Source organism: Bison bison, unplaced genomic scaffold (assembly GCF_000754665.1).
Source record: "Bison bison bison isolate TAMUID 2011002044 unplaced genomic scaffold, Bison_UMD1.0 scf7180017864212, whole genome shotgun sequence".
NCBI classification, from domain to species: domain Eukaryota; kingdom Metazoa; phylum Chordata; class Mammalia; order Artiodactyla; family Bovidae; genus Bison; species Bison bison.
The window spans coordinates 2,372,575-2,387,171 of record NW_011494784.1 but is presented as its reverse complement, the minus strand read 5'-3'; the positions used below and the strand labels follow the sequence as shown (position 1 = coordinate 2,387,171).

Sequence of the window (14,597 nt, the reverse complement as noted above, 5' to 3'; positions counted from 1 at the left end):
ATCAAGTCGGTGATGCCATCCAGCCATCTCATCCTCTGTCGTCCCCTTTTCCTCCTGCCCCCAATACCTCCCAGCATCAGAGTCTTTTCCAATGAGTCAACTCTTCACATGAGGTGGCCAAAGTACTGGAGTTTCAGCTTTAGCATCATTCCTTCCAAAGAAATCCCAGGGCTGATCTCCTTCAGAATGGACTGGTTGGATCTCCTTGCAGTCCAAGGGACTCTCAAGAGTCTTCTCCAACATCACAGTTCAAAAGCATCAATTCTTCGGCGCCCAGCTTTCTTCACAGTCCAACTCTCCCATCCATACATGACCACTGGAAAAACCATAGCCGTGACTAGACGGACCTTTGTTGGCAAAGTAATGTCTCTGCTTTTGAATATGCTATCTAGGTTGGTCATAACTTTCCTTCCAAGAAGTAAGTACTTAGGACTTTACTAATACTGCTAGCTAAATTGTTCTCTGCATTACCAAAAGTGTGACTCTGGCTCTGAAAAAATGAAGTTCCATAGCATACCAAGATCAACAATGGTAATAGTGTAACTCTAATTATAGGAAGAAGAAACAACAGGGAATATTTTCCGGGACCATAAAAGACTATTAAGACAGGTGGTCCAGACACTTTTGGCTACTGCTGAGTAAGGCCTAGACTAGTAACAGCAGATAGAGTGGCCTGTCAGTGAAATCTTTCCCAGACCCAGGAATGAGCACTCTCAGTACCAAGGGACAAAATGGTCATGAAATGCCCCCAAACCATAGTCAAATGTATGACCTTGAATGGGCCAAATTGGCACTTGCGATATGCCTCTTCAAGGACTAGGTCAACGGCCACTGCAGCCACTGACCTTCAACACACCCTGAAAGGAGTTCAGGGTGGAAATCAGAATTGCGACACACTGTGCACTGGGAAAAACCAGCAGAACTGGCCTGCAGATAGATACTTTCAGGAGGAGATTTTATGCACCCCAATTCTTGCATCTTCTCATATCTAGAAAAGCACTAAAATCATTAACAGTGTCAACTGCTTTGGCCACTAAGGACAGAAATGTAATTGAAAGTCAAAATGGAATAGCAGTGGTTCAAATATTCAAGGTAATACTAGGTGACATTATGTATGTGATTACAGACAAGTCCTTGTATTGCTAAGAATTTCAGTCTTCTGAGCTGGGTCAAACTTGAGACACTACCAGCTATTTTCAAAACAATGTCTGCTAATAGCTGGTATGTGCACCATTATGGTTTCAAGGTATCCTCTTGTAACTATTAAATTTTTAGAAAATGAAATTGCATTAGATCAGATATTAGCAGAAAATGAGACATGTAGTGACCAACTATGGAATGAGGTTCGTGGCATTGTACAGGAGACAGGGATCAAGACCATTCCCACGAAAAGCAATGCAAAAAAGCCAAATGGCTGTCTGGGGTGGCCTTACAAATAGCTGTGAAAAGAAGAGAAGTGAAAAGCAAAGGAGAAAAGGAAAGATATAAGCATCTGAATGCAGAGCTCCAAAAATAGCAAGAAGAGATAAGAAAGCCTTCCTCAGTGATCAAGGCAAAGAAATAGAGGAAAATAACAGAATGGGAAAGACTAGAGATCTCTTCAAGAAAATTAGAGATACCAAGGGAATGTTTCATGCAAAGATGGGCTCGATAAAGGACAGAAATGGTAAGGACCTAACAGAAGCAGAAGATATTAAGAAGAGGTGGCAAGAATACACAGAGGAACTGTACAAAAAACATCTTCATGACCCAGATAATCACGATGGTGTGATCACTCATCTAGAGCCAGACATCCTTCAATGTGAAGTCAAGTGGGCCTTAGAAAGCATCACTACAAACAAAGCTAGTGGAGGTGATGGAATTCCAGTTGAGCTATTTCAAATACTTAAAGATGATGCTGTGAAAGTGCTGCACTCAATATGCCAGCAAATCTGGAAAACTCAGCAGTGGCCACAGGACTGGAAAAGGTCAGTTTTCACTCCAATCCCAAAGAAAGGCAATGCCAAAGAATGCTCAAACTACCGCACAATTACGCTCATCTCACATGCTAGTAAAGTAATGCTCAAAATTCTCCAAGCCAGGCTTCAGCAATACGTGAACCATGAACTTCCTGATGTTCAAGCTGGTTTTAGAAAAGGCAGAGGAACCAGAGATCAAATTGCCAACATCCGCTGCATCATCGAAAAAGCTAGAGTTCCAGAAAAACATCTATTTCTCCTTTATTGACTATGCCAAAGCCTTTGACTGCATGGATCACAATCAACTGTGGAAAATTCTGAAAGAGATGGGAATACCAGACCATCTGACCTGCCTCTTGAGAAATCTGTATGCAGGTCAGGAAGCAACAGTTAGAACTGGGCATGGAACAACAGACTGGTTCCACATAGGAAAAGAAGTACATCAAGGCTGTATATTGTCACCCTGCTTATTTAACTTATATGCAGAGTACAGCATGAGAAATGCTGGACTGGAAGAAACACAAGCTGGAATCAAGATTGTCGGGAGAAATATCAATAACCTCAGATATGCAGATGACACACCCCTATGGCAGAAAGTAAAGAGGAACTAAAAAGCCTCCTGATGAAAGTGTAAGTGGAGAATGAAAAAGTTGGCTTAAAGCTCAACATTCTGAAAACAAAGATCATGGCATCCGGTCCCATCACTTCATGGGAAATAGATGGAGAAACAGTGGAAACAGTGTCAGACTTTATTTTGGGGGGGCTCCAAAATCACTGCTGATGGTGACTGCAGCCATGAAATTAAAAGACGCTTACTCCTTGGAAGGAAAGTTATGACCAACCTAGACAGCATATTCAAAAGCAGAGACATTACTTTGCCAACAAAGGTTCATCTAGTCAAGGCTGGTTTTTCCTGTGGTCATGTATGGATGTGAGAGTTGGACTGTGAAGAAGGCTGGGCGCCGAAGAATTGATGCTTTTGAACTGTGGTGTTGAAGACTCTTGAGAGTCCCTTGGACTGCAAGGAGATCCAACCAGTCCATTCTGAAGGAGATCAGCCCTGGGATTTCTTTGGAGGGAATGATGCTAAAGCTGAAACTCCAGTACTTTGGCCACCTCATGTGAAGAGTTGACTCATTGGAAAAGACTCTGATGCTGGGAGGGATTCGGGGCAGGAGGAGAAGAGGACGACAGAGGATGAGATGGCTGGATGGCATCACTGACTCGATGGACATGAGTCTGAGTGAACTCCGGGAGTTGCTGATGGACAGGGAGGTCTGGCGTGCTGAGATTCATGGGGTCGCAAAGAGTTGGACATGACTGAGCGACTGAACTGAACTGAAGTGACCAATAGCTCCTGTAATATAGATGTTAATAGCACATCTGAAGTTAAAATCTACTTAGATAAAAGCAAACAATTGGCTACCTGGCTACATATAAGTCTCCCCAAGGTACACAGACTGGCATTCAGGCTTACACTCCCAAATTCCTCAGGGAATGAGATTTATTTTGTCTATTAAAATTCTAGGTGTCACTCCTCCAACTACTTCTAACTGGGTCTTTTACACCAAAATAGAATGCCAAGGGATTGAGATTTTAATCATACAAGGTTCAGATCCAAGACCTGGAACTCAGAAATATGTCCAATTCAGTGCCTGTTCTCCAAATTGAGGGACTGTGCCCAATTTTAGCAGGGAGTGGCCAGAGCCAATGTCGTCCAGTTCCTTGAATTGAAACTGAGCAGGCTCTGTGGGGCTCCAGGGTACAAATCCTTTCTGTGTCCCCCGATTCTTGTTTGTAGGATACAAGCTTCATTCAGCCTCTATGACCTTCCCTGAGTTCTAAAGCAAAGATTCAAACAGTTGCTAACCAGGGAAGGGAAGGGACACAGAAACAGGGGAGGAGCAGTTAAGTAGTGGTGCAGCCTCAGAGCAAGGTCCTAGTTCCTCCTCAAGGACTATGAATAACAGTACTTTTGAGTTCTTCTGCAGGAAATAAGACCCCCGTGCAGGTGGGGAATGGTAACTTCAGGCTGAGTGCTAGATTCCTGGAGCAACTGCCCTGTTACCTCACTACCAACCAATCTTAAAAGAGCCACACACCGTGCAGCCCCCACCCCAAATTTTGCCTTCCTTTTCAGGGCCCAGCGATGACCATCCTGTTGGGCCTCCTGTTTGGCTCTTGTTTTTGTCAACTGCTTACAAGGTTTACCTCTGACAGGATCCAACAGTTTCAGACTAAACTCATGCTACTCTGAGGGAGAATGCTGGTTTTGGGTGAAGACTACCTCGATTTAAGCCAGGTGGTGAGAGACTTCTACTCTACTAGGCAGGACTATTCCCACTCTCAACAGGAAGTATTTGTAAAAGAGACCTCTACCTCAACTCCCAGGAAGTATATTGAGTATAAAGTCTCAGCGGGGAATTGTTAGGGGAAGCACTAACTGAAACCACCCTCCAGCCAGGCACCTAGTAACCACTTGCATGAGTTATCTTACAACAGGAGGTCCTAGTTAAGGAATGCAGAAGTAACAAGATATCACCAACTAGAATAATTTAGGAAAAGTTAAAAGGAGAGAGAAGACACCAGTCCGTACATCCTACCAAACTCCTAGAATCCTTCTCACTGGAACCCATCTTGGCTGAGAGATGCACATGCCATTTGGAAGGACCTCATGTGAAGAGCTGACTCATTGGAAAAGACTCTGATGCTGGGAGGGATTGGGGGCAGGAGGAGAAGGGGACGACAGAGGATGAGATGGCTGGATGGCATCACCGACTCGATGGACATGAGCCTGAGTGAACTCCGGGAGTTGGTGATGGACAGGGAGGCCTGGCGTGCTGCAATTCATGGGGTCGCAAAGAGTTGGACACGACTGAGCGACTGATCTGATCTGATCTGAGTTAGAATGACTGGCCAGAGACAAACAGGAAACTAACCTCATTACCATAAAACCAGAGACTGCAGGCCACGTGGCAGAGCAGTTCTCCTGGATTCCCTTACCCTGCCCTTCTCTCTTTCCTTCTCTCTCTGCCCTGGCATCCCTTCCCCATAAAGTCTCTTGCTTTGTCAGCACATGCGTCTCCTTGGACAATTAATTTCTGAGTGTAGACAAAAGCCCACTCTTGGGCCCTGGAAGTAGTCTCCCTTCCTGCAATAACAATGGCCACATTTTGCGAGCATCTTATTGGCATCCATGCATGCAGACCCCAGACACATTTCTGCAGAACCACCCCAATGTTGCCTTCTAGGCAGGTGCAAGGAAAAAAGAACACACTCCACTGTCCTGTGTAGCCGGAAACCTAAGTGAAAATCACACCAGACCTAATTAAGAATATATTATGTCCCCATCCTAGCCCACTTGCCATCCTCTCTCTCTCATAGAAATCTGAATTTATGAACTGCCCTTAAAAAGTATTTAACTCTTCCATGTTTTCATTACCATGGTACTGATCACTGGGAGTAGCAGGGAGATGGGTAAGGGACTATCAAAAATGTCCCAGGGCTCTATAAAAAGCACAGGATGAAATTATGTAGAAATCTGAGGAATTATTTGAAAAGTCAGTCTAAGGCAATAGAGATTCAGAATCAGATTTAGAATCAAACAAAAAAACTGAGGTCCCGAGTAGTCTATGGACTGACTTATCAAAGTGACCTAATAAGTTAATTAAAAAAAAAAAAAAAAAAATTGAGATCAGAATTTCACTCCAAAGCTGACATTCATTTCGCATTACTATATTCTGCCTCTCTCCCCTCCAAATCAGAGTTTGGTCTTAGAATACCCTAATTAGCCCATCTTTATGCCTAAATTCCTATCAGTAACAACTAGTTCATCTGAAAAAGGAAATTTCTCAGGAATCTTTTTTTTAGCTTATTTTTTAATGTAAGCACATTGGGGAAGACGATTCTGATAAATCAATGATTTGTTTAACACCACAGGTAAATCTGCTCATCATATGTGAAGCAATGAGTTTATTCTCAGAGGTCCATGGAACTGAGAAAAGAGGAAGACAAGTGCCAGGTGATGTCAGTGACGAAAACCAGGATGCACCTGGGCAAGATATTGCTGTAAGGCTCTCTGGGCACGTGGCCTTGGTCCCCACATCAGAGCTCCAACAACAACGGACTATGGCACTCAGGTCTACCAAAGGTTAGGTCTGAAGAAGGATGGACACCCAATGGGAAATCTGTCTAAGATCAGACATAGACCTATGCCAATCTTAAGGTCACAGCATGCTGGAAAGGCTCAGTGTGTTAGCCAGAGGGCCATATAACAGGAAACATGTGTCCAAGCAAGCTAAAGACAAGGGTTCAGGGCAGACCAAGCAGTATACATCCCAGTGCCAGTCAACAAGAGAGTGCCTGGTTAGATGTCAAAACTTCAGAGAGATACGTGCCAACCGAGAATCAGGAAATGAGCAGGAACCCACTGTGGAGAACAGAGCTCCTACTAAGTCAGTGTCAAGTCCTAGGGACCATTTAGAGACTCAATATTTAGGTATAAACTTGGACTCTCCTGAGTAGGAAGACATTAGGCAAGAACTAGAAGCAGCTCTATTGATGTGACAGGCTCCCTGAAAGAGGAAGTGGGCAGTCACCATAAGCACTGACTCCCACTCAACAGCTCTTCTTAATGTACACCCAGGTTGTGATTAGCAGCTCCTTAGGTGACTTCGATTTAGAACCTGAGTTCTGAGGAATAAAAGTCCTCAGCAGAAAAACTAGGCTGAAAACAATCTTGGGTGTGATATATTATTCAGAAACTAACTTTGCAAAGACTGGTGTTTGTTGCTATGTTTCTCAGACAGTTTTCTGGTCTGAAACACCAGTAAGAATACCTTCAGTTTAGGTCCTCCCAGGGCTATTTGACCTGTATTCAGGTCAAGAAGCAACCATTAGAACCGGGTATGGAACAACAGATTGATTAACAATTGGGAAAGGAGGATGTCAAGGCTGTATATTGTCACCCTGCTTATTTAACTTATATGCAGAGTACATCATGCAAAATGTCGGGCCGATGAAGCACAAGCTAGAATCAAGACTGCCAGAAGAAATATCAACAACCTCAGATACGCAGATGATACCACTCTAATGGTAGAAAATGAAGAGAAACTAAACAGCCTCTTGATGAGGGTGAAAGGAATGAAAAAGCTGGCTTAAAACTCAACATTCAAAAAACTAAGATCATGGCAGCCGGTCCCAACACTTCATGGTAAATACTGGAAACAGGGACAGATTTTATTTTCTTGGGCTCCAAAATCACTGCAGCCATGAAATTAAAAGACACTTACTCCTTGGAAGAAAAGCTATGATAAACCTAAACAGTGTATTAAAAAACAGAGACATCACTTTGCTGACAAAGGCCCATATAGTCAAAGCTATGGTTTTTCCAATAGTCATGTATGGATGTGAGAGCTGGACCATAAAGAAGACTGAATGCTGAAGAACTGATGCTTTTGAATTGTGGAGCCAGAGAAGACTCTTGAGAGTCCCTTGGACTGCAAGGAGATACAACCAGTCAATCCTAAGGGAAATCAACCCTGAATGTTCATTGGAAGGACTGATGCTGAAGCTCCAATACTTTGAACACCTGATGTGAAGAACCGACTCTTTGGAAAAGACCCTGATGCTGGGAAAAGTTGAGGACAGCAGGAGAAGGGTGCCACTGGTATGGTTGGATGGCATCACCAACTCAATGGACATGAATCTGAACAAACTCCAGGAGATAGCAGAGGACAGAAGAGCCCGGTTTGATGCAGTCCATGGAGTCACAAAGAGTCAGACACAACTGAACGAATGAACAACAACAGGGCTACTGTCAACAAACTTTCATCCATGGAGTCACAAAGAGTCAGACACAACTGAACGAATGAACAACAACAGGGCTACTGTCAACAAACTTTCATCCATGGAGTCACAAAGAGTCAGACACAACTGAACGAATGAACAACAACAGGGCTACTGTCAACAAACTTTCATCCATGGAGTCACAAAGAGTCAGACACAACTGAACGAATGAACAACAACAGGGCTACTGTCAACAAACTTTCATCCATGGAGTCACAAAGAGTCAGACACAACTGAACGAATGAACAACAACAGGGCTACTGTCAACAAACTTTCATCCATGGAGTCACAAAGAGTCAGACACAACTGAACGAATGAACAACAACAGGGCTACTGTCAACAAACTTTCATCCATGGAGTCACAAAGAGTCAGACACAACTGAACGAATGAACAACAACAGGGCTACTGTCAACAAACTTTCATCCATGGAGTCACAAAGAGTCAGACACAACTGAACGAATGAACAACAACAGGGCTACTGTCAACAAACTTTCACAAACTCATCAAAACAACAGGCCCCAAAAGCAGCTCCCAAACCCTGTAAACCTGCATAGACAACAACTTAGAGAAAGTCCTAAGAGTCTGATTTCCAAGAAAGGAAATATGAGACTCTGTGGAATCTTCCAAATCTGGAGTCTGGAGACACCTGCCAACTGTCCCAAAAAACCTGGAGGGTCTTCTCTCAGCCTAGCATTTCTCATCCGTGCTCAGAGAACTAGAATTTGGAGGGATCCTCTCCATAAGCATGGATTGGATCAAGACATTTCTAGAAGATACAGCCATCCCAGAATACTCTCCAAGTGGAAGTCACACAAGTATCATACCAGTGGGTTGAATCAAGTCTGTCCTCATAGACAAGAGAATCCTGACATAGAAGCCCTGAATTTCCCAGAACCCAGCAAAATCCCTGAGTCAGGGATGTCAGAAAGGCTCTCAGGGCTGCTTTCAGATCACTGTAAGAGGCTGGAGGCAGACCCTCCAGCAAGAGAAAAAACCTGGTCTAGACACCCTAGAGTCAGTTTCTAGGGTCTTCCTTAATTTGAATTTAAACGACTTTAAGGCTCCCTGGGAAACAGGAACATTAGACTAGGAAAGAACCACCAGATACCTCCCCTCCAAGGACCCCAAGCTCTCACCACTCCATGGTCCCCTCTATGGCTTGCTGCTGCTGCCACCATCCCCACCCCTTGCTTGTCTTACACAAGTGCCTGAATGGGGGCTTCCTCACTGTTCTGTCCTCCCAGCAGCCACTGAAGCCAGGCACCTACCTCTTCCACTTCCTCTCAAAGCTACGGTCATGCCCTCAGCCCTGACACTTGCACAGTGAAGAACAGTCTGTCTGCTTGCCTGCTGATGCAGTGCTCTACTGGGTGTGGCCCCTCAGGCCTCCAGTCTTCTTGGCCTGTGGCTGACAGGGCTGCCCAGGCCCACTACCCCTTTCTCCCAATCTGCAACTTGTACCCCTCTGACCTGGCGCCCCTAATAAATTCAAGTTCACACAAGGGCGGCAGGAGGTGGAGACAGGGGTGAGAATGAGTACCTTCTTTGATTCCAAGAATATAAAACCAAAGCAATTTATCAAATTCTAAGGAAGCTAATAAGTTTAAAAATGCTCATCAAAATGCACAAATACAGAACTCTCCCCTAACTCTTACCCTAAGAGTAAGTTGAGGGATTTGCCTTGTAACTTTCTAAAAATTCTACAGATACTCAAACACTGAGTGGGAAACAACTGGAAAGAATTAATAAAAAGGACGTGGCCTCAGCAGCCCCACCAGTGACTTGTGTGAGTGAGCTGAAGCTGTGACCCTCTTTAACTCACGTCTGCAAACTAATCACCCACAGCTCTTGTTAACAACTGACAAATTGATAAACGTGGGAGTAGATGGTTCACATGTGGACATTCAAATGCTCATTTTCTGTGTGAAGCAATAATGTTTTTCACAAACTGCGACACTAGGCAGAAGGCTTTCTCTTTAATTTGGGACAAATTTCTCCAGTTCACAGTTCCACACCAAATATCCCTGGCTTCTGTGAGAGGAGCTCAGGCCCTGTGCAGTCAAGCAAACATGGACAGGCCATCGTGTCAAGTTATTTCATTTCTCCACATGTCAAATGACTTCCCTCTTTTCTGCCTACTAAATTCTTACTCAGCATTGGAGACCCTGCTTAAATTTTCCCTCTTTAGCAACACCATCTCAGTGTCTTCAAGCTCCTTGCCTTGTACTTCTAGCCCTCTAACTACACTTTGATAATACCTCCTATCACATGTGTGGCAATTTTTCTGTGTAAGGCATGCTCAAACATTTTGGGTAGGAAAGTAAATTAGAACTACCTCTTTGGGAGAGCGTTTTGGAAGTGTGTGTGAATGTGGCAATGTATTAATACATACCCTCTGGCACAACAATCCCACTGCTGGGACTCTGTCCTGTGTGTACACTCACACATGTAAGCAACAAGGCTGTTTTAACACTATTTGCTATAACAGAAGAAATGACTGAAGCGTGGTTCATGGGTATGGTTAAATAAATACAACAGGGTACTAGAAAGCTGTTCAAAAGAATCAAAAATCTCTCTATATACTGGTATCTGAAACTATTTTCCCAAGCTCATTTAATTTGTTTGATAATGTTTGTTCCCCAGCTTTATTTAAGTATGAATGAAATGACAAATGAATAGAGAATTTGACTTAACAGTTCAAATCAGCCCACTAAAAGGATGTGTCTGTCCCCCGTCTCTCTCCCTCTTCCCAAGCCCATGTATTTTGTTTCCCATGGCCGTTACGCAAGTGAAGACAAATTTGGCAATGGTTTTCACTGGACTTGAGGTATGAGATGAAGGGGATCAGAAAATGTCATCCCAAGATGTAAAAATAGGCCAAAGGACGTTGAATGAGATTTGGACTAGAATCCTCTCATTCTAAGTAGGTCTGATAACCTTCCCATGTGGCTGGAAACCTGATGTCTGTCTGACCTTGACCAATTCTTTTAAATGGCTTATTGATTTTCGCGATGGAAGTAAAGCGGTCTAAATATTTCACTGTCTTGGGAAATAAATTCAAGGGGCTTTGAAGAAGCAAATGTCAATGTTTTAGGTTCTTTCATATTTACAGTAAAAACATCACAAATCTTCAAAGATGTCACACATATGCTGCTTATATAACACCTTTGAGAGGGAAAAGGTTTTCATCTAAAATGATCTGAAGTTTTGTATAATTTTTTCCTCTCTGAATAAATGAATCAGTTAAAGCTATCACTAGATGACAGCTAGGGATGATTTTTATACTTTATTTATTTATTGTTCTCTGTACTATAGCTTCTAAATTTTCTATAACAAAAACATATTCCTTCCTTTTTTAGCTGTAAGATTTTTTTAAGCAAAATGGATAAGTCAGCCATCCAATTGTAGATAGGCGACAATCTAAGATATTTTCTGGAGATACCTAAATCTCCCCCATTAGTTTCAAAAGCTTCAGGGACAAGATCTTATTTTATTGTTCCTTGGAGCCCCAGGGTCCAGCACAGGGCCTAAAATACAAGCTGCATGTATTAAGAAGTGTTTAGCAAATGAATTTTGGATATGGCCACTAACCCAAACTCTGGTATAACCTCAGGAAGGTAAAAAAGGAAATGAAGTGGCAGGGCTCTCCTGCCAGCAGCTGACCAGGACTCTGAAAGAACATTCCTTTGGAAAATGGTACCCCTACTGAGTATACGCCAATCACCCTGACAGATATACATCAGCCCACATTATAGCTACATGTCCACTGCTACTAAAATCTTCCCGTAAGTCCTCTGTCCTCCTTCACCTAGCTCCCCTCATTTCCACACTGCCTCTGAAATTGAACCATGCTGCTTCACCCGGATCTTGTACTGCAGGAAGCTCTAAAGACTAGCATTATGATGTCCCACTTGTGTTTCTTGTAGAGATGTCCAGTCCACTGCAATACTTAAAGAGAACCCACCCATGAGAAGTTCATTTCAGATCTCACTACCACTGTAATAACTCTTCTCAGAGCAAGTAATACATTTTAATTTTATGAACACTGCGAATTTTAGTAATTGATCTGTTGTCTCTCTCTGCTTGAAGCAAAGAGCCAAATCTACAGGCCTTCTTTAGAAACTTTGCAGGACCTTACAACATACATGTCTGTAAGATAACTTTCTCTCCAGTTTCCTCTTATTATTCTTTCCTCCCTCTATAGGACCCCACTTCCTGCATCTTTTTTTTTTTTTTTTCAAGTTTCATTCAGGATGAGGCAGGGGTATAAACAAACCAAAAAGCTAAGAATTAAATACACCATGTCGTCCAATTCCAAGTATGCTTTAGACATTTTCACCCATCTATCTTGCCTGCAGGACAAGAAAGTAAATGTCAGCACCACCCTTCTTGTTGCTTCAGCCAAGGGGTGCGTTTGTGACAAGAAAGTCTGACCGAGGACCAGAGACACTTTCCTTCCCACTTCCTGCCTACCAGGAAGGTAAAAAAAGTTAAAATACACATGATGACAGGAGTTAATGGTATGCTTTGATGTAAAGCATAGTAACATCAAGGTTAAGAGCTCAGACTCTGGGGCCAAACTACCTGGGTTCTAATTCTGCCCACTCCTCTCCACTCAGTGGCTAATCTTGGGCTCCTTAACTTGACCTTTCTTGACTTAGCTTCATTTCCGCATCTGTGAAATGGGAACAATGCAGGTACTGACCTCATAGGGTTATTGTGAGAGGTAAATGAGATAATACACGGAAAGTGCTTAGATCAGTGCCTGGCACACCGTAAACGAGAGCCAGGACTATAATAGGCCCCTTCTGTTTTCAACTAAGCCAGGCCACACAAAGTTTCAAGTTGGATTAAAAGTAGTATTTCTCACTGTAAATTAGGTCACTGACAGATTATTTCTAGGGTGATCTTATTTTAGTTTGGATCTCATTTACAAATCAGTGTGGAGTCTGAATAGTAGTCATTTCTTAATAATTTGCTTTCTGACTTACTGAACAGGAGAAAGCAGTAAGGTCAGACAACAAAAATGGTTCCTGAAAGTGTATTTCCAACTGGTCACAGTGTGATCCCTAAACCACACCCAGGCAAATACACAAAAACACATCACGTCCGTGCCCCTCCAGCTGTAGCACAGACGTCACTGAATGTCTAGAGATGAAAAACCTCATGAATGGCTTCTCAGGACCTTCTTTGAAATAAACTACTCTGTTCAGTTATCAAAGAATAACTCTGCTGTGTTGATTACTTGAGGTCCTGATTTATACATAAGTTTAGAAAGCTGCCATTTTCCACAAACGCACTTAGAAGGCAAATTCCTCATCAGACTCCATTTCTAAAGAAACAGAGAGCCCAATCCTAGCCATGTCCCACCTTTGCTCATACCAGAGCCAAAGTGCCAGCAAAGTCACACCCAGTCCACCAAAATTCAAGTCCCGGGTGACTATGTCATATATGTGAGTGTGTACAGAATTTTCAAATAAAATGACTTGAAACTACCACTGCATGATGTCGTGAAGAAAGAAAACTGGATGAGATGAAAAGTTGAACAGCTTGACAAAAGTTTAGAAAAATCAAGAAAAAAAATCAATCACTGAAACGACTCTCTCCTAATCAAGGTTACTTTGAAACTGGATGTAAATAGATACATTTCAGTCTGTAATATACTGAAGTTACCTGAGACCAGGAAGAAAAAAGCTGAGAGTATGTCTGAGCCATTTCTCGTCCATTTCCTACGTTTTCTGTAATCACCTACCCAAAGAAGGCATGAATTTGTTACAGTATCGAACTGAAATACGTCAGTCCCTTTTAAATACTTCTTTCTCCGTGTCCCAGAAAATATTCTAGGGATCGAAGAAGAAATGAACAAGGAACATTCGCCAAAAGAGCTCCTTTGAGGAAATCTCACGCTTTCCAGTTTAACTCGACAAACTCACAGAGGGAGTAAAGCAAAGGGCTTGTATAGCACTATAAAGTGACACTTCCGAATAGTAATAACTGAGATTACCCTGCCGCAGCCTAGATTCTTCTAGTCAGGAGCTCAACTGCAGTTTCCTAAACGCTTTTCCCAAGATCTTAAGGTCAATTTACTGCTCCCCTGTAAAGTCCCAAAGGAGACTCGCTCACCCACCCCACCCTATAAGCAGCGCACTTCCCGTTCGTTTTGGCCGGTCAAGAACTCAAACTTGACACTGACACACAGTGAAGAAAAAAAAAAAAAGAGGAAGTGGCTGAAGAAAAAACCATTTCAAGACTTTTTTTTTTCCCCCTAAGGGAGATCAATGGCCCTGTCTTCCAGGAAAGCGTCAATGGGACGTAGCCATCACATCGATGGGAAAGTTGCAGCGAATGACAACGCTGAAAAACCGAGGGTGAGTCCTCTTTAAAAATGAAAATTTTTAAATTCCTCGAAAATCTTGCGATCTGTCTCCTGGAGCGAACGCAACAACTCCCACCCTGGTGCGTCGGTCGCGAAAGCGAGGCTCGGGGCGGGGTACGTGCCTGACCTGCCCTGCCAAGGGGCAGAGGGAGCGCGGGGCACCGCGGCCGGCCCGGGATCCCCCGAACACCTCCCTTACCTGGTTTGACTGGTTTGGGTGGCGGCTTCGACATCTCTCTTCCTGGAGAGGCTGATTCTGAAGGCTACGCACGAAAAGTCAGCCAAACGCGCCTCCAGCCGACACTCTGAGCGCCTCAGTTTCTTTTTGTCTGCTTTGCCGCGGTGCCCCTTCAGGGACCTGTGTCTACTCTCGGCAGCCGGACAAGCCGAGGCAGGCAAGGCAGCTCAGCGAAGT

At 43.4% G+C, this 14,597-nt stretch overlaps 2 protein-coding genes across 3 annotated transcripts in view; one reads left to right on the top strand and one right to left on the bottom strand.

The window, feature by feature from the left end:
• The window catches only part of OSTF1 (osteoclast stimulating factor 1), a 62,203-nt gene extending 47,612 nt beyond the window's left edge, over positions 1-14,591 (bottom strand). For both annotated transcript variants that reach the window (XM_010844894.1, XM_010844895.1), the window contains exon 1: positions 14,382-14,591. In XM_010844894.1, the coding sequence (XP_010843196.1) occupies positions 14,382-14,415 (34 nt within the window). In that variant the 5' untranslated portion in view covers positions 14,416-14,591. The remainder of the gene's footprint in view (positions 1-14,381) is intronic.
• NMRK1 (nicotinamide riboside kinase 1) overlaps positions 8,228-14,597 on the top strand; it is a 37,310-nt gene continuing 30,940 nt past the window's right edge. The window contains exon 1 of the mRNA XM_010844899.1: positions 8,228-14,174. The gene's annotated coding sequence lies outside the window, so the exon portion shown is untranslated. The remainder of the gene's footprint in view (positions 14,175-14,597) is intronic.